At 40.5% G+C, this 26,214-nt stretch overlaps 2 protein-coding genes across 3 annotated transcripts; both read left to right on the top strand.

The window, feature by feature from the left end:
- The first annotated feature begins 9 nt into the window (after positions 1-9).
- LOC120627813 (LIM domain kinase 1) lies at positions 10-18,754 on the top strand. Of its 2 annotated transcripts, XR_005658942.1 has the most exons (12): positions 10-124; positions 2,658-2,751; positions 8,837-8,951; positions 9,314-9,444; positions 10,986-11,108; positions 13,162-13,291; positions 13,893-14,215; positions 14,695-14,806; positions 15,740-16,132; positions 17,647-17,844; positions 17,926-18,206; positions 18,693-18,754. XR_005658942.1 is itself a non-coding variant. In XM_039895865.1 (11 exons), the coding sequence occupies exons 1-11, from the start codon at positions 103-105 to the stop codon at positions 18,151-18,153; spliced, it is 1,869 nt and encodes a 622-aa protein (XP_039751799.1). In that variant the 5' UTR covers positions 10-102; the 3' UTR covers positions 18,154-18,652. The 2 variants fall into 2 exon arrangements, 1 of the variants encoding a protein (XP_039751799.1); XM_039895865.1 differs by lacking the exon at positions 18,693-18,754 and having other exon boundaries at positions 17,926-18,652.
- Positions 18,637-24,238, top strand: LOC120627872. Its single transcript, XM_039895988.1, has one exon. It carries the CDS (start codon positions 18,637-18,639, stop codon positions 19,894-19,896), a length of 1,260 nt encoding a protein of 419 aa, XP_039751922.1. The 3' UTR covers positions 19,897-24,238.
- Positions 24,239-26,214: the final 1,976 nt, after the last annotated feature.

The following is a 26,214-nucleotide window of genomic DNA, read 5'->3' as shown; positions in this document are numbered from 1 at the left end:
AATCTCAAATGTCAATGTGAACAAAACTATGGTAGACTCACTTCTAAAACATTCCATGATTTTTCTAATATTTTCCTAATAAAAGTGCACATATGTAATGAAATGGAGCGCCAGGATCAAAAAGGTAAATATTCTTTAAAAGTTTTCTTTTTTATTTGGCACGATTTAAGTACAGGTAGTAATTATGAGTGTGTTTTGTCATTGAATTAAATATGAGTGGGCGAAACTTGTTTTTTTATTAAATATCTTTTGTTGTCGAGCTTACTGCTTAAAAATTAATGCTTCAAAACGAGAATATAACATATAAAAATTGTTTAATGTGACCTTAAATATTTTAAAGCACTTAGAATGTTATAAACTTCGTTAGATTAAAAGTCTATACTTCCGCGTAATTACAATACCCATAAATTCCAATTAGATTATTACGCACGATATGAAATGCAGGGGCAGTCTTACTTGTCGTTTATTGTTAACTTAATGACAATATTTTTTTATTTTTATGACGATTTTCGCCATTTCATATTAATTCCATGGGAAAATTTGCTAATTTAGTTACAGTCTACAGTATTTTGTGTACAAAATGCATCATACTATTTTTCTAATTAATGCATCTGGTTGAAAGTATTAAGTAAGTTTAAGATTGTAAAACTGACAATCTTAAAATAAGGCAAACCAGCTATAAAATCAAATTACATCAACAATAACCTATTTATATATATAATACACTGCACTTGTTCTTTCATAGATATGGTACATCAGTTATATTAGGGTATATGAGCGAAGCCTTCTAAGCAATGGTGCACGTTTGCAGTCACTGTACCCTATATTGGCAAGGAACTATTCTTATAAGCACTTTATTCCCAGTTTATTATTTAAAGTATAAATGATTTGATACTTCAATAAATTATGCAGGCTACTTATAAAATAAGAAATTATTAAGAATAGACTAACACAACTCCTCAGCTCCTCAGCACCCTCACTTAAGGCTTATAATACTGCCTAGTGTCTGCATTAAGTGCTGCCACATATATGATAGCATTACCGCCAGGTCTGAATAAAATTAAAATTTAAGTAAAATATTCTTAGTACTACTATAAATTAAATTTCCTTTTACAATTACAATAAGCTGTTAATGACAGGAACAAGGACTGATGGGTGTAAAAATCTCTTTCAAACTTTAAAGTTAGAGCACCCATCCATTTTTCTTTTTTTTCTTCTTATGCTAAATAGGCTTGACAACAATCATGCCTGATGGAAAGCAATGATGCAGTCTCAGTTGGAGCGCGCTTGCCTAGAAAAAGCCTAGACACTGTTGCCTTGAAGGCATTCAGGTTGTATGTGGCAGAATACAGTGATGCCGGAAAACTGTTCCATACCTTAGTGATAACTATCATAAACGTAGATGAAAAGCGTTTTGTAAGCGTTGACTAAATGTCAAGCTTATGTGCTTCGTGCCATCATTCACAGTGTCTCTCTGTTCTGTATAAAAATATACATCAGTTATCTTAGTACCCATAACACAAGCTATGTCTATGTTGGAGTTAGATGGCGATTTATTTTATTAATATACTAGCAATCTATGGATTGTTTCCATCCATCTGAAATAATGATTATTATTAGTATTATTATAATAATTATTTAATATGTGATGCCGCTACCAAAACACATTGTTTGCAGTCCTTTTGAGGGAACTAAAGTATAATAGGTAAGATTAAACTGGAGTTAGTCCCAGGGATGATCATTTGCGATTGCCAATTTTTACGTGATTGAAATAGTGGGTGATTTAAGCTCCAAGAGCAAGAACACATATGTTATGTTTTAATATTATGTTGAGATATTTCATATATCTGTACTTAATATAATAGGTTGTATATTTGGCACTACCTGTACGATTGAATAAAATCTTTACGTTAGTTATTTGGCTTACTGAGGAAGGTGGGTAACTATGTAGCAGCACACTGTGCCCCTCATATACGCAGTCGAACCCGCAGGGCACGGCTAATTTATAATATTAGTATCTATTACAGCATTATCACAGAGTAAGATCTAGACACAGCAATCCCAGCAGTACCGGACTTACGAGTACGTAATTCGTATTGCCTATTACTTTCGCATTTCCTTTTATCCTCTATTAATAGCATTAATACTGTTGTGATGCTGTCGGCATTTACCACAAGATCTCAGGTTAGCATCCAACTTTATACTGTAGTACTAGTGAGGTTAATTTCAGTTTGTTGCATTTGCGTAAATAAGCACCAGAGTGCCATAATTTATATATGAAAAAACGGGCCGTCTATTTAGATAATATTACATTAATTTTATAAAGTGGGCAAATAATTTAACTTTGGATAACTATAAATTATATGAATTGGCCTGATATTTCATTAAATTGATTATGATTTTTAAAAATGCGCTTATAATTATTATTTAATTAATAAATAGTTTCCAAGCAACCATTAAAATTATATTTGATTAACAACTAATGTTCATGACATTGAGTTGGTGGGTATTTTGATATAATCTGTATGGACTCGAACGATGCAAAGATACCTTCCGGTATCTTAGACGTAATCAATAAACAATTTCGATTTCGACCAAAGTCAGCTAAGCCATGTTTGGATAATGTCTCTAAAGGGAATTGTTTTTAACGTTTTTAGCAGAAATCCTAAGCTGTGCGAGTTGCTTGAACGACATTGGCGACGAGGAGTACGTGACTGCGCTAGGACAGGACTGGCACAGGGACTGCTTTAGGTGAGATTCTACATATAAGCGGAGAGCTATGATTAAAGGAGTTAATATTTGTATTTTTTATATTTGAGTGAAAAACCATCATCTTTAAACAGATCAACACTTCGCAGGGCATGTAAGGAACTCGTCTTTCAACATCCCGCCCTGTTTCCATCAGTTGCCTGCCTTTCGGTATTCTATATATATATATATATATATATATATATATATATATATATATATATATATATATATATATATATTTCGGAGAGTGTGCTCAAGAACTATTTGATCTAGTTCCACCCTCGCCTTTTTACCATTGAACCGCGAGGCACCGTAAGGATCTGTATCCCTACGTGGTCGATATACCGCGGATGCGTACGAAGCGCTTCGCATCTTCGTTTCTGATCCGCACCGCTAGGATCTGGAATGCTCTTTCAGCTTCCATTTTACTTTTTTTCCCATTTCCTTTTGTTCTTACAATATGAGTACCTTCAAATCAAGAATGAATAGGCATCTTCTAGGTAAGCGCGCTCCACCTTAGGATGCATCATCGCTTACCATCAGGTATGATTGCAGTCAAGCGCTCGTCTATAAACATAAAACAAACAAACAGCATTTTAACAATAATAATAATAATAATATTTGTTTATTGTTCAATAAAACATGGGTACAATTTACATTACATCTGCACAATAGGTATAACTTATTTCACTTATTCCATTTTGTGAATATATGTTAATGATTTCATGTATTTTTTTATAAAGTCTAGAGCTGAGGATGTAGAACTGTGTCCCTGACAGTTTACTTCTGTGTCTTTCTGTTCTAAGCATGTCTAATCTTCTGTTTACTTTATTTTTATCAAAGGTGAGAGAATTATGTTTGCGTTTTATAACTTGCGATAGGAAGAGTCGACGAACCGAAATAACTTTGCAATCTTTATATAAATCTATTGTGGGGTATCTATATGGCTTTTTTGTTATCACTTTTAAAATAGCTCTGTGCTCTCTTTTACCGTAGCAGTGATGTTTTATTGATACCTCCCCAAACTGAAATACAATACAAGAGTTATGATAGCACTATTGCATAATACACCATAAAGATAGATAAGATATATAATTAAACTCTGTTTACAAAATTACAGAAATCTATCTATGCTTCGTACGGTTCGAGGTTTCCACAATTACTAAGCCTCATGTTGGAGCGGGTGTAAAATAATTAAGAATGTGTGGCGTATACCACTGCTATCCCTTTATGTACCTGACATTATTTTTACTGGGTACGGAGGGAATTCACACTCTGCTTATATTGTAGAGTTAATGAGAGGTAGGACCCACAATCCGGCAAGTAAGTCTGTGTGGTACCGAGGAGTATGTAAGGCGGAGGCGATAGCCCTAATTGCTGGGTGTACCGATTGGGCGAACCTATTTTTTAAAACAGCCACAAATGAATGACCTGCCCTTCGTATCCTCAATGATATGGCAGATCAATGTGATTTTTTTCTGTTGCGCTCTGACTTCTCTGACACACACATTTTCTTCACAACGATCGCAATGAGATTTATTTGCAACGGTAATAGGGAATGGGATAATAGCATAGGATATAGCAATTATTAGTATAAGTATTTTAAGATGACACATTATCGCATCAGGTTTAAGTATTCTCTAAAATATGTGTTAAAATAAGAAAATAAAAATAATAATAAAAAAACATTGTTGCTTATCAGCAGAAAGCATGGTTGTAGTACCTAGTTCCCGGACAAGTTCCCGGACGAGTTCGGGGATGAGTTCCGCCACAAAAAGCTCCACTACTTATTAGTTCTTGTGAAAAAAGTACCCACATTTAAAGTCCTTGTTTATGTGAAAGAAAGTGTTTGCTTTTGCCATGACTGAAACTAATTGTAATTGCATACAAAATATAGTTTTACGTACTTGCGTGGGAGTAGAGATAATAAATAATGTAGACACGGACTATTTACTGGTATATATTGAATTTTAGTAGTTAGTTACAAGTAGTGTTATATAGTGGCATAAAGTGCAGAAGTTTAGATTAATCTTATATACTAACAATATTGGGATTGTGTATAAATTCCATCACGAATGTATTGATACAAAATCACGTTAATATAATAATTAATGAATATGCAATACGTGCTAACAATAATTTCCTTACAAGCTAAGCACTATTAACACACAAACATATTAGTTCTTGTTAAAGTATACCCCTCTGCGAAAAACAAAACTGTATGTACATTGTACACATGAAAAATACCAAAAATGTAGTCGTTATTTCAATCTTATTCTCTGTGCGACATTAGCTTCTGAAAGGAAAGTGTCCAAGTATCTAATATTAGTGATTTACCAGCCCGCTACAGTACACGGGTCTCCTCGCAGAATAAGAAGGGCTTAGACAAGCTGGCATAGTAGGTACACTCTGTACGCACATTATGTTTTCTTTCACTGTTAAAGCAAGTTATATTCAAATTCTTAAAACGCATAAAATTCGTGCCGGAGTTCTCGGTCCCCTCGGTTTAAGATATCTATTATTCCATAAAGAAATTTACTCTAAAATGGAACTTACTAATTTAGGCTAATTTACAAAAAGAAGGTAGTTATATAAAATTGCATGTTCGAGCGCACAATAAATTACTTGTAAGTGGGTAGTTTTGAAGCACAATCGCATCAGAATCATAGCGACGGTCAACTGCTGACGCGAAACGCTGAAGTTCTGATTACTATTAGCTTTTACTGCTATTACTGTATCAGTATTTGCGCGGGCGGGCGATGCCACACGTTGGGTCGTTGTGTATTGTTTGGAATTGCGGTTGAAAGTTCATTTGGAAATACTCATCACAAGTCTTAAGCGGTCGAAGTCACGGGGAACTGTTAATGTGGGATATAAACGTAATAGTTGATACTTTATGGGAAAAAATCCGCCTAATATCCTAGTTGCGTACGTATTTTCATGGAGTAATGCGAGGTCGTCAACCTCTCCCGACCTAAATCCTTTGCTCCCGCAATGTCTGGAGCCTTCGCCAAGAAATGAGGACAGCAGACTCAGCTTTCATTACGCGCAATACATTGAACTTTATGAACCAGTATTCGTGAGCCGACGTCGTAAATAAGGTGTAATGTCGCATTACAGGGATTTTTTTATCAATTCTGACCTGCCTTCTGACCTGATGAAAGCGCCAGATTATTTATTTGCGTTTAATAGGATAGTACAGGATATGTACCCAATAATAATCTCTCATAGTATTATATCTGATCGTGTACGCTCGAAGTTCTGTGTGTGTCCTTGGATCACTTTGACACTCAAACAATAAAGTAGCACAGAACTTAAAATCAGCCTAGAACACACTTGTGAGGTTTATCTTTGTATTAAACGGCGGATACTAGGCGGAATTTAATACAAGTCAGCTCTTGACTACAAGCTCACATGTTATGTGTGTGGCAGTTATATAAAACTTATCAAGCTAATCTGTTTTTCACGATATCGTACCGGGACGCTTAACGCTAAAGCTGGCCACTGTCGGAGGAAATTCAACAATTTTAAATTTTCAAATTGCCAAGGTTCGAACGCGGGACCTCAGACTTAGAATCACAGAGCTCACCAATGCATCAGGGAGGTCGGGAATACTAAACCTGTCACCTCAACCTATCTAAAACCAATTATTTTACAGGTATCTTATTAAAAACCAAAAAAACTCCGCTGTTGGATTTAGATTTGTCGGATTCTGTCGCTTTGATAACTTTGAGCCTAGGTATTTATAGTCTCATGCGCTTTGCACATTAAATTCTGAGCTGAATGTCATTTAATAATAATGGTTTGGCAGGTTTCCAAACACCTCGTATAGAAGTTAATTGCAATTATTAATAAAAGATCATCAATAATAAAGTATTTCTTCTCCTTCATAAATACATCAGACCGGAATCGGAGTTGCTAGACCGTCAACTTCAATTTTTCCCTGATAATAAATTGGGGTGTTTTTTCACGCTCTAGGATTTTGATTTGAAGGTTGGTACTGAGATTATTTAACAGAAACACCCAATACCAAACCTTTGAACATGCCCAGGATGCGAGCCCAGACCTTCGCGATCCGTAGGTAGACATGCTAACCAACAGACTAACGAAGCAGCTAGCGAGGAACAACCAAGCTCATTAATTACAGATAGCGAAATGTGTCTTAGCTTACAGACAATCGTCCTATTTGAGGGTATATGAAAAAAATGTATGTGTCCTATACCTGCCACATAGACAAGGCGAGAACTGTCCTTCGCATATACTACCTATACCTACCGCGCGATGACGTAATGCGCTTTTTCCCATAGCCTTTAGGCATTGTACCTATTCGGCACATGATTTTCCTTAAACGTGATTAGGTATGTGACGTAATATAAAGCAAACTGTAGGCCGAGTAAATGGTCCAGTCCTGTCCATATTTACCCTTATTCACTTGTTCCTTTAGTATTCTCATCCATTTACATGTAATTAATATAAACACAAACAAACCGATCTACTTTTATCCGAGGGTGGCAGAGAAAGCGCCGTCTCGAGCACTAAATTCACCTTTCTTGGTAGCAATGTTCACTTAAATCTGAGAGCTAATAATGACAACAAGTTACAGATTTCTGCTAGTCGTACATTGGTGTATGGCAATTCTTATAGGGTAAAGATGGTTAACCTTAGGAATGAGCTACCGAGAGAAATAAGACAGTCTAAATCTCTAAATATCTTTAAAAGTTTAAATCTGCGCGTAAAAGACCATTTCCATTTCATCTAACATGTTGTAAAATATATAATGATTTATGATTTATCTATATATTATGTAGTATTAGTATGTAAAGTACATGTAATGTAACAATTAATTATTTTTAAATTGAATGTTACATACTTCATCAACCAAAGGAGGAGATCGCTTCAAGCGATAAGGCCACCTTTGCGCATTTATATTTACTTGCCTTTTGTTTTGATCAATTTGTTTTTTTTCTGTATGTGCAATAAATACTTTCTATCTACACACACTAGTATCAACAATTGTACAAGCACAGAATTAAGAACATATAGAAACGTGCATGACTAATATTGAAGCATCAAAAACCACTAGACTTTAGTAGTGTTTCCTGAACAGGCGGTTAGTCACTATTTAGCAGATGATAATAATTATTTACTATCTCTAGTGTTCTAAACGTTTACCATAAAATGGGAAAAGTTGAGCTCGCAACATTTCGCGGGTTTGAAATGAGATGTGCGCGGAGCGTTTTTACTGTTTTTGGACACACTGCATTCAATATTGGCCGAATTAGGGTTCTGTATGCTTTTAATTCTGTGAAAATCGAATATTATAATTTTTTTTATCAAGATACTCTAATATCAAGCAGTATTAAGTATGGGGGTTTAAGGGAGAGGCTCGAACCAGTCAGCCGGCCGTCTAACCGACGGGGCTTTGGCGACTCATGAGTAGCGGTAAAACATCTCCGAAATTCGTTTAGCTAGACTGTCCAAATGACACAGACCTGTTTCGGGCAGTAGCCACACCGATGCGAACAGTCTAGCCCTGCGATGACCAACCCGCCTACCCAGCGGCATTTTCAGGTATAACTTTAATGGGAAAGAAATATAAACCACAGCCCCTAGTACCCGGTTGCTCTGCTATTCCCGGCTCAGGCAGCGGTTATGGTAATGGCGGAACAAGGGGTGTTAATCTCCGGCAGAGATTCCGCTGCCAACCCCGATGACATTATGGATCGATGAGGAGGTAATAGAGCTGGAGGAAGGTGTGTAAGTTGCGCTGGGATATTGTAGGATTGTCTGAAGTCCGACGCGAGGGGGAGGACTCGACAATTCTGGTATCCGGCAACTTATTGTAACTACGGCGACCAACAGATCTAGGGCAGTGTCGGATTAATCGTCCTTATACCTACTCAGAATTACCAAACTATATTCTTTGAGGGTCATACAGGTATATTCGCCGACCTCAGTACACCCAGACGAGTATATAGAAGTTTTGTATGAGGACATCTCAAAAGCCATTCAACGCAAACCATATCCAAAACCTGGATACATAAAAAGTGCAAATAATAAAATATCCACTTATTGCTTGAATCAGATGCTCCGACTGCGACGGGCAGCTGGACACGTGGTACTTCGAGAAAGATGGCATGCTGTTCTGTCAGGCCGACTACTGGGCGCGCTTCGGCGACGAGTGCCAGCAGTGTCACCAGGTGGGTTGAGTACTTCTTGCAGGTGATGCAGGCGAAGTACCCACACTTTTGTTAAGCTTGCTAAAATCTTAATGTCGCCATCCCGCAAATAGGATTCATTCTTTCATTTATTCACTTGCTTTTCTGTACATCATCTCATATAATATGTAACCTTAATGCGATGGACATAAGAATCTGTCAGGGCCGTTGCTAAATCAAATTTTAACAAATTAGGTCCTTTGATTTTGAGTATAGAAACATTGTTAGCATGCGTATAAAATTAATTGCTAAATAGATTAGTCCAGAAATCAAGTTACGTTCTGGGCGCTACTGTGCTACCCTGATGTAGATATTCGCGGTGTTTACAAGGTTGCGCTCCGCAGGTAATCACTGGCCCCGTGATGGCGGCGGGCGAGCACCGCTTCCACCCGGAGTGCTTTGCGTGCAGCGCGTGCGGCGCGCACCTCGAGGACACGGAGCCCTACGCGCTGCTCGACCGCCGCCGGCTTTACTGGTGAGGCGCACTCCACACGTTGAGCGACCTGATCGTTGGAACCTAAACTCTGCGTTTTGTAGAATTTTGGGCTATTTAAAAAATTGCCGCTACACGCCTGGAGTTGAGACATTTCCCTACACTGCGCGAAATCTCGCGCCCTCTCCCGGCGCCATCAATGTGAGTCAATAACCTACGCCGGTGCGCGTGCTAAAAAAAATAGAGGGTGGAAGACCAGGTATTCACTTATTCACTTCAATACCAACAATGTTCAGGCACTTAGATCTTTCATTAATTAACAGTATTATTGAAGCTAAATACCTAGTTTCTTAGCAGTAATCATTTATTCTCATGACTATTATTCTTCCTTCCTATTAAAGTATTCATTTTATAAAAGACATCTTTAAAGCCCACCAACCTGCTTTAGAGCAGTGTTGTGGGTCTGTACTCTATAAACCTGACTTCCCAAGGAGTGAAATAAAACAACTGGACTGACTCTAATACTGTATATTAAGCTTCTCTATAATTCATATTACTTGTTATCTTCAAATGACTCTACTACCAGTTCGGAATGCTGTCTTCGGCAGAGAAGACCACTGGCAAGAAACTCTACCGTTGCTCTTTTATTCAATCAATTAAAACAAGACTTATAAACACAATTACAACATTGTCATATGCCCTTTTATACAAGACATATAAGACAGGTCAAACATAACTACTATGATCACTTATAACATCAGGACTTTTGGAACAAGTTGTTTGTATAGAGCAACCTCTGCTACATAAAGTGTGTGTGTAAAATAATGCTAGGGCTCCATATATGATACCAATAAATAACCCAAAGAATGAGATATACTTATCTGATGCAACATCAGGTACAACCATAGTATCAACAACTTTTAACAACTTATCTCAACTCCATCACCATACGACTCTTGTTATAAATCATCTATTCCCAATTTGTAACGTTCTATCCACAATACTTTACCTTATCCCCTTTTCTCAATTCATTACTTTAAATCCGTCCTAACTTTTCTTTCCCGCCAATCTATCTTGTCCAACTCGCGTCACCTGCCATAGATCCTATACTTTTTCTTTGACAGTCTACTACCATTATTCTATTTTTAATACACTATCAATGAGTATACAAACTATGATTTGTTGATATATTTAATATAATTGATATATTCAATCATAAAGTGCTGTAATTCCCTATTTCCTAACACGCGCACTTGCACTCCGCAATGAAATTGAAATAAAAACGTGCAATCCTGTATTTCATTGGCTATATATCTGTACCTGTGCAGTGTTGCATGTTATTTTAACAATCCAAAAGAATTATCGAACCACGAACCCGGTAATATCGTGCCGGGACACAAAATTAATTCGACGATGGCGGCGGGTGATAACCTATCCAATCTAGCCCCCTAAATATGATTTTGTTCATCTGATCTATTGAACGAGTCCAAATCAGTATCTACACTAAAATGTAACTACCTTCAATAGCTTTGATGTCTATTTTATTATATCGATACTAAGTGTGAGTGTCGCGTGGTCCGCAGCGGCGCGTGCTACTCGGGCGGCGCGGGCCCGCAGCGCGACGCGCACACCATCCGCGTGCTGCGCGCGCCCGCGCACGCGCTGCGCCTCGAGCCCGCGCCCGGCGGCGCGCTGCGCGTGCACCAGTGAGTCCCACGCTGCCCGGGCAGCCAGCCATGGCAACCGCTCCAGTGTCAGCGACCGGTTGTGGCCCCCGCCGGCCACGGGTCTCCCTCTCAGAATGAGAAGGGCTCATTAACACTAATTTAACATCACATAAAAAAAAGTTTTGGTAGTCTGTAGAACTAGAAAGAGATCGTTGTTCACTAATACGAAAGAAAAAACTAGCGTTAACTGTCCGCATGCAAGGATGATGTCGATAACACAATTAAATTTTAAAACCACATTAATGTTTAACCGAATAAATTGTACCTACTGGAACCCCAAGATTAATCTTTAGTACTAAATAAAAAAATATTTTGAATAAGTCCAGAGTTAGCGAACTATGGAGGGTAGAGGTAAGGAGAGTCATATGTGTATATGAAAAAGTGTCGTCAAAATGTATTAAATTAGGATGGCGCCACATTTGCATCAGGGTAACTCTTAAAAGAAGCGCCAAATATAAATATTGTTAGAGTAGGCTTGAAAAATAAACAAGGAAGTAAGGTTATATTTACCACAATATTTTGTACAACGTAAGTTGTTGAAATTCTCAATAATTAACTACTTTAGTGGATAATGACATTAAATTTTTTAACTCGGCATACTTCAATTCATCTACGATTGCTACATTCATACCATACTCTGTGCATCCACCAGCGCCATTGTGGAGGATTTTTGAACTTTTCTCCCATATAAGATGACTCTCCTTATCTCTACCCTCCATATAGCGAACCTATACTTCGACGTCAGTTCAACTAGTTAGCTGCATGAGTGTACTAACTGCTTTCTAATAAGCGCCTCTGCAGCGGTAATCGGTGTCGCGGCCACTAACGGGTACTGACTTGGCTCGCCAGCGGGCGCTGCGCGGGACAGCTGCGCGGCGCCGCGCGCGCTCTTCTGCGGGCCGCCCTGCGCGCCTGCGTGCTGCTCGCCTGCCACAGGTGCGCGCCCACCCCCCGCGCACCTCCCCGCACACCTAACTCATTGCTTCGTTGAACGCAACGCTTTGGCTCCGGTGGAAAGGGGTTTTTTGTGTTCTTCCCGGCGCTTGCATTGCTTTTTAATCTTTGAATATTAAAAGACACTTAGGAAAATTAACCTTCATTTTCATAATATATCCTGGAATTCCGCAAAGTACTTAACGTTTTTTATCCAACATTTAAAAAACACTTTTATGAAATCGGGAGGCTTCCACCGCTCGAATTCGTCGCGTGTAGTATATACTATTTAATATTTTAAAGCTGAAGAGTTTGTTTGATTGTACGCGTCAATCTCTGAAACTACTGTTGAAAATTATTTTTGTTTCGAGGAAAACTATAGGCTATGTAACATCAAGTTACGACCGATAAAAGCGGAGCATCAATTACGTTTGAATAATGTATGACGGAATTTCTCCTTTTTAAAAGCGCTATTAAAAAGACTGGGTCAGAATACTGAATATGTCTATTTTTTTAAGTATAAAATTGCAAGAGACTGTAAAAAAAAAAACGAACAATATTGTAGAAAGTAAAGTCTTAAAGTAAATAACTAAGTTGGGATTCATTATTTAAACGTTTCCAAGACACCATGAATGTTTCAAAATATTATTTTTGTCGTTTTATTGTTATAGCACGCAAATTTATTGTAGTTCGGTTGAACAATAACATCGAAACTAAACTAAATATTTTTCAATAGTAAAACCAATAAGAACTAACACTACTTTTGACCTAGACCAAGGAACATTTGGAAAGTGTGGTATTAATTTCAAAACTTTTACTGTACAGCCGAAGCAGCACCGTCTTATTATGTCAATACGCCACCGCTTGGAATGTTTTTGTGACAGAGCTTGTCCGGGGAAGTAATACCGCCATGCTTACTTCTGCCGCAAAGCAGTATTTTTGCAATTTCCGGTCCGAAAGGCGTGGTTACAGCCACAAGGGGCTTAGCACCTACGTCTCAGGTTGATGGGCACAGGGCAGCACGTTGCGTGTCCCGCGAAGCGTTGCTCTGTTTGCACCCGATAGTTTTCCGCACACATCTGCTTGGTGCCTGCCGCAGGATCGACTCCAGCTGCGGCGTGCTGGCGCTGCACATAGGCGACAAGGTGCTGGAAGTGAACGGCGCGCCCGTCGCCGGCCGCCCGCTGGCGGACATACAGCGCACGCTGGCCAGCCCGGAAGTCATACAGGTACCTACCAGCCAGTGAACAAGCATTTACAGATTGTGTTCAGAGAGATAAACAGCGTTGCGTGTTTTTGTAATAGGCATGACAACTTATTTTGATAAACTGCCCTTTGATGTTCAAAGTATCCACTTTACCCAAAATACAGCAAACAGATTAAGAAATATATTTTTCGCGAAAACGCTCGCCGGGTCTCAAAGCCGTACTCGTGACGTCATAGGCAAATTAGAGCTTTTGTAAGTCCCTTTTCAATAGCTAAAGATTATATATTTTAGTAATGGTAACAGAAAACTTAGCAACTTATAGTTTGAAATCACAAAATACTTGATTACGCAAAGATTTTCGAAGTTCAAGCGATACAAAATTATAGAAGACCGACACAAAATTACAACGCTGGGAGTCTCAAAAACATGTACTGAATCCGTAGTTTCAGTTTTCGTTAACATGATAGATAGATAGATAGATAGATCTTTATTTGCGTAATACACATGTCGCTTACACCCTTTATAACATCCGAGATCGGGTCAGATTTGCTCATGTCATTGACTTGATAGCCTCAGGTTTGCTATTGTATCTCGGTGTTTTAAAAGTGGTTTATAATTTCTAGTTAACCATAGAACACAATCCGGCTACGATAAACGCTAAACGCGGCACTTCAGATGTGCAGAAACGGTCGGATGAGGACAGGCCCAGCCAAGAGACTAAATCGCCCGTCGAGAGGAAAATACTCAAGGAAGACTTGAAGAAACACATTCCCAATGCACATTCCAACGAAGGCGCGGAGGAGCTCGGAGTGAGGAAGGAGAGATTGTTCAAGAGGAAAGGAGAGGACGGAGGCAAGCCGCGCGTGATCAAGAGGAGGCAGGTGCCGCAGTCGCCTCGCCTGGCCGACAAGGAGAGAAGCAGCAGTATGTCCAAACTGCTGGACGCGTGAGTGCGCCTCACTTATACATCGACCCATTACAGGCCCAGATTGGTAGACTAGACAGACGCCTTTGACAAACTTATGGAGAACTCTCAGGCACGAAGGAAAACCCTTCCCCGTTTAAGCAAGTTATAATTTAATTGCATAAAATGAACATAACTAAGAAAAGTTAGAAGTGCGCTTGATATGAACTCGGTCCCCGGAAAATGAAGCCTGAAGTTCAAATCTAAAGCGGTGAAATCCACTAGGATATCACCGCTTCTTCTTCGCATAACTTATATAAGGAGTTATTAAATATCATTCGCTTGAACGGTGAAGGAAAACATCGCGATAAAAGCTGTACGCCTTCGCCATAAAGTTCTCAAGGGCGTTTAAAGTCTCCCTATCCGTACTTTGCCAGAATCGTCATCGGAATAGGTGTTTATGTGGATTTCCTACCGTTGTCAGTTAGGTAGAGTGATAAACTATGAATTAATTGCTCCAGTGTCGACGGAGAAGAGCCAAACGGAGTGCTGGGCGACCTCAGCCGAGCGCGCTCTTTCCGCGCGGAGCCCGCCGCGGAGCAGAAGGTGTTTCGCGCCTCTGACCTCATCCAGGTTCGCATGCGCCCCGCGCGAACTAGCTATTAACTTCATAAAACAACAACGTCACGATTGCACTGAGATCATTTTATTCATTAGTAATAATAGTATTATTGAAGCTAAGTACTTAGTTTATTAATTTATTGTCATGAATATGTGTCTTGTATAAGACATACTGTTGAAGTAATAATTTTATAGATATTATCATTGAAGTCCACCGAATTGCATTAGAACAGTGGTCTAAACTCATTGAACAATTGGACAGATTTTTTATTTATTTATTTATTTATTTATTTATTTAAGGGACAATCAACAGGTCACAACAACAACTCTTAAAAACTAAACAAAAAATGAAATAACATATAAATGTAATATTGTAGACCCACTTAAAAACACCCACTTATACTATAGTGGCGGTTATATAATGAAGAATGCTTCTTTAAAGGGAATACTCTTTTTAAACTAACAAGTATAACTTATTGCATGCATACCCTCGGTATCGATAAACTGTTTCTGTTCCTGCGGTATATTTTTTGATACATATGATGGGCTAAAAAGTAAATAGATAATTTTGTTACATGAGATCCGAACCGTAGTTTATTTTCTTATTTAAATTCAAGTAAAGAATATTCAGTGACTGGTATAATTTTGAAGACTACGGATAGCCATCGAAACTACACAATAAGAAGTATTACACGGGTTGAGATTCGATTTCGCTAACGTATCGGCTACAACTAGTACATTTTTACGACGATAACTACTATATTATTTTTTAACACCGGGACATAGGAAGAAGTTACTCAAAGAAGATCCTCTAGTTTATATACAGTCTGTATAAAAATGCAAAATTTCTTTGTTCACGCAGGCCTATCGCAGGCACTTATGAAGCGTTCATACATACACGTGTACATAATTGTGTACCGTCTCACGGTCCATATAACCGCGCAGGGCGAGCTGCTGGGCGCGGGGTTCTTCGGCGCGGCGTACGCGGTGACGGTGCGCGCCACGGGCGAGCGCATGGTGCTGAAGCAGCTGTACCGCGCGGACGCGGCGGCGCAGCGCGGCCTGCTGCGCGAGGTGGGCGTGCTGCGCGCGCTGCGCCACCGCTGCGTGCTGCGCTTCGCCGGCGTGCTGTACCGCGACCGGCGCCTGCACCTCGTCACCGAGCTCGTGCCCGGCGGCACGCTGCACGCGCTGCTGCGGGACCCCGCGCGCGCGCTGCCCTGGCCCGCGCGCGCGCGCCTGGCCGCCGACGTGGCCGCCGGCCTGGGCTACCTGCACCGCCGCAACGTCATCCACCGCGACCTCAACTCGCACAACTGCCTCATCCGCCCCGGCGACGTGAGTGGCCTTCGCACTCGCACCTCATTCTACTTGGCACTACCGAAATATTAATAATTATACAACCGATGCAATTTAAAACAGGCGACAGTGCGTGTGTGAGTTTGCGTCGCGTTGGTACTCGTACTCGCGTATATGTGTGCTCATACAAGATAATATATAAATTTGTTTTGCGTGTGTGTGTGTGTTAAAGTTTTACATATTATTCCGATCCTTCCAGAAGTTTTTCAGTTTCAGCACATGATTTTGTCAGTAGCCACTTTTGTACAGTTATTTTTAGTTTCAAGGCGAACCGCTGTGTTACGAACTATCCATTATGTACCAACAATTTAAAAAATTGTGCAAATACTGAAAATGTTACTAACCAGGACACAAAACATACTATATACACAACACGACACAAAATTAAAAACAAAAAATTTATACGTAAACGCATAGACAAAAAATTGTAATACGAAAATAATACAAACAACTCTTGAGAAAAACACTTCTCTCAGCAAAACAAACTAACAAATCCACGGTTAAGGCGTTAGAGATCATAAAAATGTAAAATATGATAAAAATTCCCCATATTTGTATTGACTTTTACAAATCTCTCTATTCTGATAATTTTTCAAATACAATAGATTATTATCTAAGTCAATAGCGTCTATCTCAAAATAAGAAGTACATCTTGCACTCTGTAGAAAGTATTTCATAATACGACAAAGAATTGATCGAATTCCTACAAGTAGCCTTGTGAGCTAGTTTTATTTTGACATATAAGTTTGTTTCTTATATAATTTTACTTCATAAAAAGGAGACTAAACATACATAAGTATCTATCTTCTTAAAAGTCTAGTTTCACATTCATATAAAGCATTTATTAAAATAATAGAGTCTCGAATATTGTGACCACAGATAAGAACCAACCTGCCGAGCAAGCCGGTTTCAGATGTGGCTTGTGTACAGCTAAAATCTCGTGGAGTTTAACCTTTCATTATATTGAGCATAATCTAATAAAGATTACACTACAAATTCATCATATAAAATTACATTCCGCTGGGTAGAGTTTTCATATCCAAGAAGGTCCGCAGGGAGATCCTCTCTTTCCGGAACTATTTACAGCAGTTTAAGAGGAGGTGCTTAGAAAACCTGCGGTATAATTGAGGGATAAGAATATTTTCGTGGGGAGAAATGGCTTGGCGAGCCTTATTGAAGCACGTTTTTTTTGTTGTCAGAAAAAAAAGCCTTGCTCTCGACAAAGATCATAAAAGTAAAGCGATACTAAACTTACGTTGGCACTGCCAGTTATTGCGTGATTTTGGTACATCGTGAAGCTATCCCAGAATTGAATACCACTGTGCCATTATTAAGGATACCAATGGGCGTCATTTGTAAGAAGTTTATCTATTGATATGGAGCAATTCTGTGGCGCGTGCAGCCTCATCAGTTACTCAGGAGTAAACTCGATCGAGTTTACTCCTTGAAGAAGCGGAAAGGTAATGCGACCTCCGCCCCCCTGTGTGCCGCAGGAGCTGAGCGTGGTGGTGGCGGACTTCGGGCTGGCGCGCGTGGTGCAGCGCACGGCGAGCAGCGGGCCGCACGCCAAGCTGCGGCGCAAGCGGTACACCGTGGTGGGCAACCCCTACTGGATGGCGCCCGAGATGATGAATGGCTGCGTCTACGACGAGAAGGTGGACGTGTTCTCCTTCGGCATCGTGGTGTGCGAGGTGAGATCGGGCCGGCGCATTCGCTGCGGGGCAAACCGGTTCGAAAGATGAGCTAATTCGTGTAATTCGTCGTGTGCGTAGATCATCAGCCGCGTGTCGGCCGACCCGGACTTCCTGCCGCGGCGCTCGGACTTCGGCCTGAACGAGCGCGCCTTCCTCGACAAGTTCTGCGCTTCGTGCCCGGAGCCCTTCTACCGCCTCGCCTTCCTGGCCTGCGATCTCGACCCGGACGCGAGGTTTAACTCTTCCACTGGATCGCACCGCGCCGCTGCCGATTGCATCGGTCGCACTGAGGGTTTGCGGAGATGATCCCGATGCGGCTCATGCGGTCGGTTGCTGCGACGCATGCAATCGAATTCTCAGTTACGAAAGATTCATTGCATTGACTCTCGCGGCTGACCCCCCAATAACTTCAGTATTAAAACACATGAGCTGCGTTACTGATAGACGTAAACTCCCCTCCCTTATACATGATGACAGTGCAATTATTATGCAAGTATTATGAGAAAGGTATTTATTTAAAAAAAATAAAACTGCTTAATGTTGCGATCCGCAACCTAACAACTACGGACATAATTATTTTTTACGCTTGATCTTCGAAAATGTCTGCGTTTATCAAGTATTTTATGATTTCAAACTATCAGTTTCAATGTTCTTGTTATGAATACAATAAACTTTAGCTATAGAACAAGGACTTACTAAAGCTGTGATTTACCTTCGACGTCACGAGTACAGGCATGACAACCGGCGAGCGTTTTCGATAATTTGCCACATGGGCCGAATGTCTGTAAAATGAAGATATTTTTTGGAATAGTTGTCATGCTGATTCCTTTGCGTCGTCGCCCCAGGCCGCCGTTCGAGGTGATCGAGATCTGGCTGCAGTCCCTGCTGATGCACCTGGCCGGCGCGGGCCCGCTGCCGCGCACGCTGCTGGCCGACATCCTGCAGTACGCGCGCGGCGCCGCCGGCCGCGCGCCCGCCACGCCCGAGTGCTGCCCGCGCGCGCCCGACGCCGGCATCTTCTGCCTCGGCCGCGCGCGCCGCCGCCCGCCCGGCCGCGTGCGCAAGGTAACCCGCGCGTCCCCGCCGGCCCCTCGGCCCCGACTCCCTCACGAGCGCCGTTCCGCCTTGCAGTCGCAGTCCGCCGCGGCGCTGGCGGGCCGCGCGCCGCCGCCGCTGGGCAAGTGCGTGTCGGCCGGCCAGCTCGCGCCCGGCTACATCCTGCGCGCCGGCGCCGCGGGCATCGACGTCACGCGCGTGGACGACGTGGCCGCGTGGCTCGAGCCGCCCCGCCTGCCGGACTCCGACTCGTCCTCGGACGACGACGAGGGCGACGCCGGCGCGGCCCCTCGCGCCGAATCCCCGAGCGTCGCGCGAGACCCCGAAGGCATTCCGAAAACTGTGGAACCTAAATCCGAAAAACCCAACTTCGTCAAGAAGCTCCTGTCACCCAAACTCAGTCGGCTGTTCAAACCGAACCCGAGAGAAATCGTTCAGAAGCCGGGGGCGGACGATAGAGAGGAGAAGTCGAAGAGTAAGTTTTTTGTTCAACGCCCGACTTCCCCCGGTCTGACGCGCTCGGCGTATAGGGTCCGACCGGCAGAGAACGATAAGAAAACAAATTTAAACCAAAACGTGCTAAAAACCGACGTCAAATTGGCCAGCATGGGAAAACCGATGACTCCGATATTCAGGCGGCATCTGTCGACCGAGAAACCCGACTTCGCCGATGTGAGGTTCAGTTACAGAGAACGGAGGTACGAACCTAAGGTGCAGGACAAGTTAGAAGCGAGGACCAGACTCAAAGCCAATCCGATGGGAGCCGTCGAAAAGAAACTGACACAGCTGAGAAGCGCGCCCAACGCCGCCACTCTCACTCCCGTCCTGGAGAAGAGGGATAAACAGGCGCACGGGGACAAGCGAGAGAAGGAGTTGCCCAAGAAGCGGGAGATAGGGATATCCCGCAGCAACTACGTGAAGCTGGCCAACCTGCGCATCGGCAAGGAGCGGGGCGCCGCGCCGCCGCCGGACGCGCCCGCGCGCCCGCTGTAGCGCCTGCGTGCGCACGCGCCGACCACAAGGTGCCCGCTAAATGGTCAGCTCACATCACCCGCTACCGCCCAAGCGTCAATGGTATTCGAAAATTGTATCACTTACGAGTAATATGGACTAACGTTGTCGCTATAATGCTCAAGCTTTCCATACATCGAGTGATATGATAAAAATATATAGATTTTTATGAAGGTACGAATTTAAAGCGCGCATATGGTCAATTTCACTCTTGACGTTTTTTGACAATGATCAGAGTGAGAGAGACTCACTCTGTAAGGTTTTGCGGTTTTGTTAGCCACTTTAATTAGAAACGATACTGGGATACGTGATCAACTTACGTATATTATTATACTCTTATACCATGTACCGTAAGTTTATACAATTTACTTAAAAAGTCAAGTGATTACAATATTGATATAAAAAAACCTAGTGAATTTTTACCGCTTCAACGAATCGCACGAAAAAGATTATAAGTTATATTTTTTTAACTGTTTTGAATAAGTAGGTAAGTCATAAATACCATACTACCGATATTGTTTTCCACGACATCTTAGTCCGCTAAGGTCCGCTGATAGAATCATTTTATTATTTTACTGTGGCGTATTGTGTTTCGATTCTCGAAAACCGTCTACGCAGTATGTTCATAGTCTCGTATGGGACTGAAATGTGGTTTTCTGTATTCTAAAGACCGACAATACAGTGTTGTGTAGACTATCATCCGTAACTCTTGCCAGAACCCGTAAACTAGCTATAATAAGTGATATACAATTGTTGAACCGTCGTACTTACTGACACGTTCCGTCTGCTTCACTAACATGTTAATGTATTAATTTTCTTATGCTGAGAACTGCTGTGTGTGTAATTTATATATAATATTGTCTTGTAGGATTGAGGCCGTAGCCTTGTGGCTTATGCGGAAGCATAGATGTCGCTTAGGCCCTCGATAAAAATATATTTAACAGATGTTTAAATTTTGTTCCATCCACGATATGTATATTAGATTTACAATTGATTTAGAGTTTAATGAACTTCAAGAAATTATTTAATATATCGTACGAAAAGTATTATTTTTGGCTTGGCGCCTTTGATTTATTACAGATTTTAATGTTTTATTACGCCTTACATAAAAATGGAGAGTAGACTATGCCTTTATTCGTGAATGAGGTGCACGCCACTGCCCTCACATTATATATGGGTCTGCGCAGAAAGGCTGTTATTTTGAAATACATTTGCTCAAAAAAAAGATTTCATAATCTAAGATATTTAATCACGAGTATTTTACTTACATTACCACGTTTGTGTATTTCAATATAAAAATTTTGCACTTTAGTGAAAATTATTAATTGTATGTACTCAATTTATCAGGGTAAATTTTTTTTTAAGTTATCAAATTTTTTTTTACACAAAATAAGTATATAAATTAATAATAATCATTACATAATTTATAAAAGTGATATTGGATTATCTGCGGGGGAAAATTCTACAGCATTCTCACATCTCAGACCTGACCAGACCTGAGCTTATAACGGATGTGTGAATTATGTAATGTTCTTATTAATTTATATAATTTGTGTAAAAAAAAATTTTTTGAAGCTTTAAAAAAATTTTTTCCCTATAAATTTGGTATACATACGTATAATTTGAAGATAGAATTAACTTTATATATATTATAATAGATAATATTATTGTTTGTACACAAGTACCGATGCCAAAACGAATAGTTTATTGTAACGTTATCTTACTTAAGTGCCGCGGGTGGTATTCACAATAATTCATTTATACAACCCATTAGAGCACCCGGGAATCGTTGTCGTAGTATGCCCGACTAAGGGTTCCATCGAAAACGCTAGGCGGAAACATGTCAAACAGCTCACATGGTATCTCCTCAAATTTGTTTTCTGCCGCGTGAAACTAACTCCTACGTCTAGAGATCTGGATAGGTTCGAAACTAGCCGGGCTCACACCGAGGACAATTCCCACGATTTCCGCAGCGGTTATGAATAATTATAATAAATAGTGATTCATGAATTATACAACAATTATTGTTAGAGGGAGTATTCTCTCGCGCCTCCCAACTATTACTAAGTAGAGTGTTGTCATTTATTATCTACATAGTTAAGTGTTTCAAATTATGGCGTTATTTATCGTAGTTTTGATACAGTTCGCGTCGAACGTTTTAACTTTTGTAAGCGTTTTGTACGACCCAACTTATATTTCGACCGTTTACTAATAGAGAATTGAACGTTGTAACTCCCTTTTGTTCCATATTATTAAAGTCTTTAGCAACCGCTTAAACGTCAATGATGTCGACAGCAGAAGTGTTTGGTGTAAAAAGAAATTGTATGAAGAGATGCAGTTTCTAATTTAACATTTTTGGTAAGAAGAAAGGTTAAATTTTGAATGTGAATGTCAAAAAATGAATGTCTCACCTCGGTTATACAGTCAAGGCGATGAGTGCAATGCGAAAGAGACGTAGCACAAGCCAAGACGTAGTTCATTATTAAATAGTAACTATCTACTGAATCTCAAATTACCACAACGTGGGTAGGACCGTTTTCATTTGACTGGGCTGGTTGGCAGTTGATGCATCGCTTTTGTGAGCCAATTTAAATCGGACTCCTTTGCAGGCACCAAACTTATTTCTTTTTTTACAAGGTATATATAGCAGTTTATTACCTATATATTGATATCTTATTTCCAAAACTAGTTATAAATGTTATAAATACCATATTAACATACAGACAGTAGGTAAATACTACAACTAGACACAATTAATTGTAGTTTCACGTTTTAGTCAAATATTTTTTTAATGTTAAAGAGTACTCATAGTCAGATTCGACATTTAGCGACGTCAAGGTCGTCAACGATGTCAGGAATAGCAGATACGTTCGTATAACGATCGGAACGTCTCGTCAGCACATCCAGCCGGAGATCTGAGATTGGAAATCTTTTATAACATGTATATAATTGTGTATGGTGCCGTTAGCCATTATTGCCATCTCTTAAATTGATCTAATGTACTTGTAAGTTTTCCTTTTTTACATCAAGAATTACATAAACTTACTCATAGATATTAGTTTAAATTTTTTATTTTTAATATCGGGAAATTATTAATTTATTAACATCAGTAGAGTATAAGTTGCTTTTTTTTTTTGTAATACTTTAAGGCTGATAATATTGTGAGACAGGGTGCCATTTTATAATTCGTTTTTAGCTTGTAATCCGGTACAAATATTAGTAGTTCACTTTATTACCGAAAGATAATATTTAAGTTTATATGTGCTAAATGTGATCCCAATTACATAGATTTTTTTGAACGAAGTTATTTTCGTGGTTGTACGGATTATTATGTAGGCTGTATTGGCCATAGAGTAGACCGCCTAGCTAGGCTGTGCACTTGAATTTGACCACCATCGAAAATAAACCGTTCCATCCTCGAGAAGGGCCTCGAACTAGAGGTTTTATCAAGTTCGCCAGTAAACAGGCATCTTCTAGGCATGTGTCCACCTTAAGCCGCATCATCACTTACCATCGGGTGTTATTTCTGTCAAGCGCGGATGCATATATTTAAAAAAAGAACCTATCAAGATTGATATAACCATTTTCTTTAGTGGAACGGCGTAATAACTATTTGCTTTGTCGAAGTTCAACTGCACAGTCGGGGCGGGCGGCCGCATTCGCACGAGTGGGGCGGGCAGGGCGCGTGCGCGGGTACAACGATCAGAATATTGGCCACTGTAACTAATTAGCCTTATTATTTCGTTGGCCAATTCCTGAGCACTGATTCTCGGCCGCTCTCAACAGTAGAACTCTCAACCATAATTTGTGGCACTCGATTTACAGTCCTGGTTTGAAGAGTAGTCAAATTTGCGCTGACATCAGCCAAAGAATCGAGGCCTGCACGCATGCGCTGCACCAACCTAGCTCGTGCTCATATTTTACTTTGTCTGTGATACTCTTTGTTAGTAAAACGTTGCAATAACAAGTATTATAGGTTTGAGCATGTCCAGTTGAGGCGTTTTCCGCGAGTCAAGTTTTGGTTTTGGAGGCGATGGATATCATGTTGCAATATGTGAGGCGTTGCATGCGAGCTTTCTAGGTCGCGTAGGTACGCCCACTCGTTGCAACTACGTTTACCAACCGGAATAAAATCTCTAGCATATTATCTCTCTTTAATCGCTTCAGCTGGGCAAGCTCTTTGTCGTAGACGTTGGCTGCGCGTTTGTTTTGCTTTGAGCAAAACAGCGTCCGACACCAACCTCGGTATTGCTCTTTCAGATGCATTCCAGATAGACGCCTTAAGTTGTTTGTTAGTACAAAGAATAAAAGAATATATTCAATACATTGTCTTTTACTTATTTCCTATACTTACACTGCCTTTCCCTAGCATTTGTGTTGGATTTTCACCGCACATGGTTGCCGCGATAATCAGCGTTCATCCTGCCCCAAGTCCAGTAGATAAGACCCACTAGACTTTACTGTCTCGGGTTCCGGTAACCTGCTACGTGCTAGGGTTCAAGGGTTCAGAATCCACTTACAGCACAGGTGACCACTCTTGTACGACTAATCAGCGCAACAATGTAAGTTTCCAGAATACACTTCCATTTGCCGGTCAATTGTAGTCTATAATGATAGCAGAGGTCACTGCGTTTCACTAATTTATCCTTGTTTCGCTTTATGTTACTTGACTTCGATCTCGGAACAGACTGACTTTTCAATAGGTACCTGCCGCTGCGGTACCCGCATGCAACCTATTGAAAAGACCGTGAAATCTTATCCTTCCAAAGTGCATCCTCCAACGCAGGTCGACGATCTTTCTGGCAACCTGAACTTTGGACACATCCATCAACAAGAGCCACACTATCCGCGCAACTCAACCACAATAAATAAGGAACCAAGTATGCCATTATGGGATCATGGTCCAACTAAAATAATAGAACAACTGTCCCTAGCGAAGAGCCGTGGCACAACTGGTTGAACGAATTGTTTGACAACGATCCCCAAATGCTTTTATTGAACCACTGCCTTTTATTGAACATGAACCACTGCACTGTTGGTTTTTCAGCCAGGAAAAGATTCGCATCTTACCCTGGATAGGCAGTTGTAGTTAACAGAACAGAAGGTCGTACTTTGAAGATAGAGGAATAAATTACTTTAGTAAATAAAACGAATGTAAACCGTAAAATATAATTTATTCCAAAAAACATACGGGTTAACCAATAGGGTAAAGATAACAAACCACACCGCGGGCACGCAGCTATTAGGTATGTACCAAGGCTTGAAAACTGTTCAATATTTCGTACTGGTTTGGGTAAATAAAGAAACCAAGTTTCATCTATTAAAAAAGGCACTTTAAGCGGAACCTTATTGCGGGTTCGTGTTCCGTCCCACAGCAGCGAAGCGTGAGATTATTTTAACCCAAGTTGTGTTTTTATATCAGCCGTTTGATATATATCGATTATTTTGAAACCGCTTTCAAGCCCTGTAGCTATGTACTCCATTTACGATAAACGCAAATACAAAATTCTCCAAATTGACGGAATAGTAGAAAGTAACTACTTATAAATAGGAAGATTGCATAGATATTGTCAAATTTGGACATCGGTGGCGAGCTCCGTACAGGGTCCTTACTACTAGGTTTATCGTGTTCTACAATAAGTATTGGCATTTGGCACAACTCGTCAATTATTATATTAAAGACTAACTAAAAAAATCATGTAATAGAATCAACCAAACGTACTTAAAGTACAGCCAGCGACACGAGATTAAAACCTAAATACAATTAACGCTTATTGTTTGCGATTAGAAAGTACAATCGCGCGCGAATCTTGGAATGAACTCATGAAATACTCTCCAGTTTCGCGCTCTTTCTTGGTACAGTTTACGGGAAATTCCCTTCTGGACGACGCACCGCAGTAATTTAGTGCGGTGCGTCGTCTGTTATGCAATGAATGAAAGCACAGGCAGCAGGCAGGTGGCGCGGACGTAATACATTTGTATAAGTTACTAGCTTTACCGTTCGCACCTACTGAGCTTTTAAACATTCCTACATACCTACTGAGCTTTTAAACATTCTGAATTAAGAAACTGGATGAATAAATAAAAAGGAAAAATTAAGTACAATTTGTTTTTACAAACATACGCCAGACTCGATGCTATTCTATCCAAGTAAGTAATTAAGTATGATAAATGTATCTGTGCTATAAAAATGGACGTGCTGTAACACTTCAATATCCGAAATAACATTACATTTGATAATTTTGTAATATGTATGAAGAATCGTGCAATCGCGATCAAAAAACCTAATCAAATCCATGC

The sequence above is a fragment of the Pararge aegeria genome, chromosome 12 (genome assembly GCF_905163445.1).
Source record: "Pararge aegeria chromosome 12, ilParAegt1.1, whole genome shotgun sequence".
Classification (NCBI taxonomy): Eukaryota; Metazoa; Arthropoda; class Insecta; order Lepidoptera; family Nymphalidae; genus Pararge; species Pararge aegeria.
This window is presented reverse-complemented; position numbering and strand designations above follow the sequence as displayed.

Coding starts and splice junctions, on each gene's coding strand:
- LOC120627872 (XM_039895988.1), top strand. CDS start 18,637: ATGAAGATATTTTTTGGAATAGTTGTCATGCTGATTCCTTTGCGTCGT.
- LOC120627813 (XM_039895865.1), top strand. CDS start 103: ATGGAGCGCCAGGATCAAAAAG. Junction 125..2,657: donor GGAGCGCCAGGATCAAAAAG/GTAAATATTCTT, acceptor TAACGTTTTTAG/CAGAAATCCTAAGCTGTGCG. Junction 11,109..13,161: donor GGCGCGCTGCGCGTGCACCA/GTGAGTCCCACG, acceptor TGCCTGCCGCAG/GATCGACTCCAGCTGCGGCG.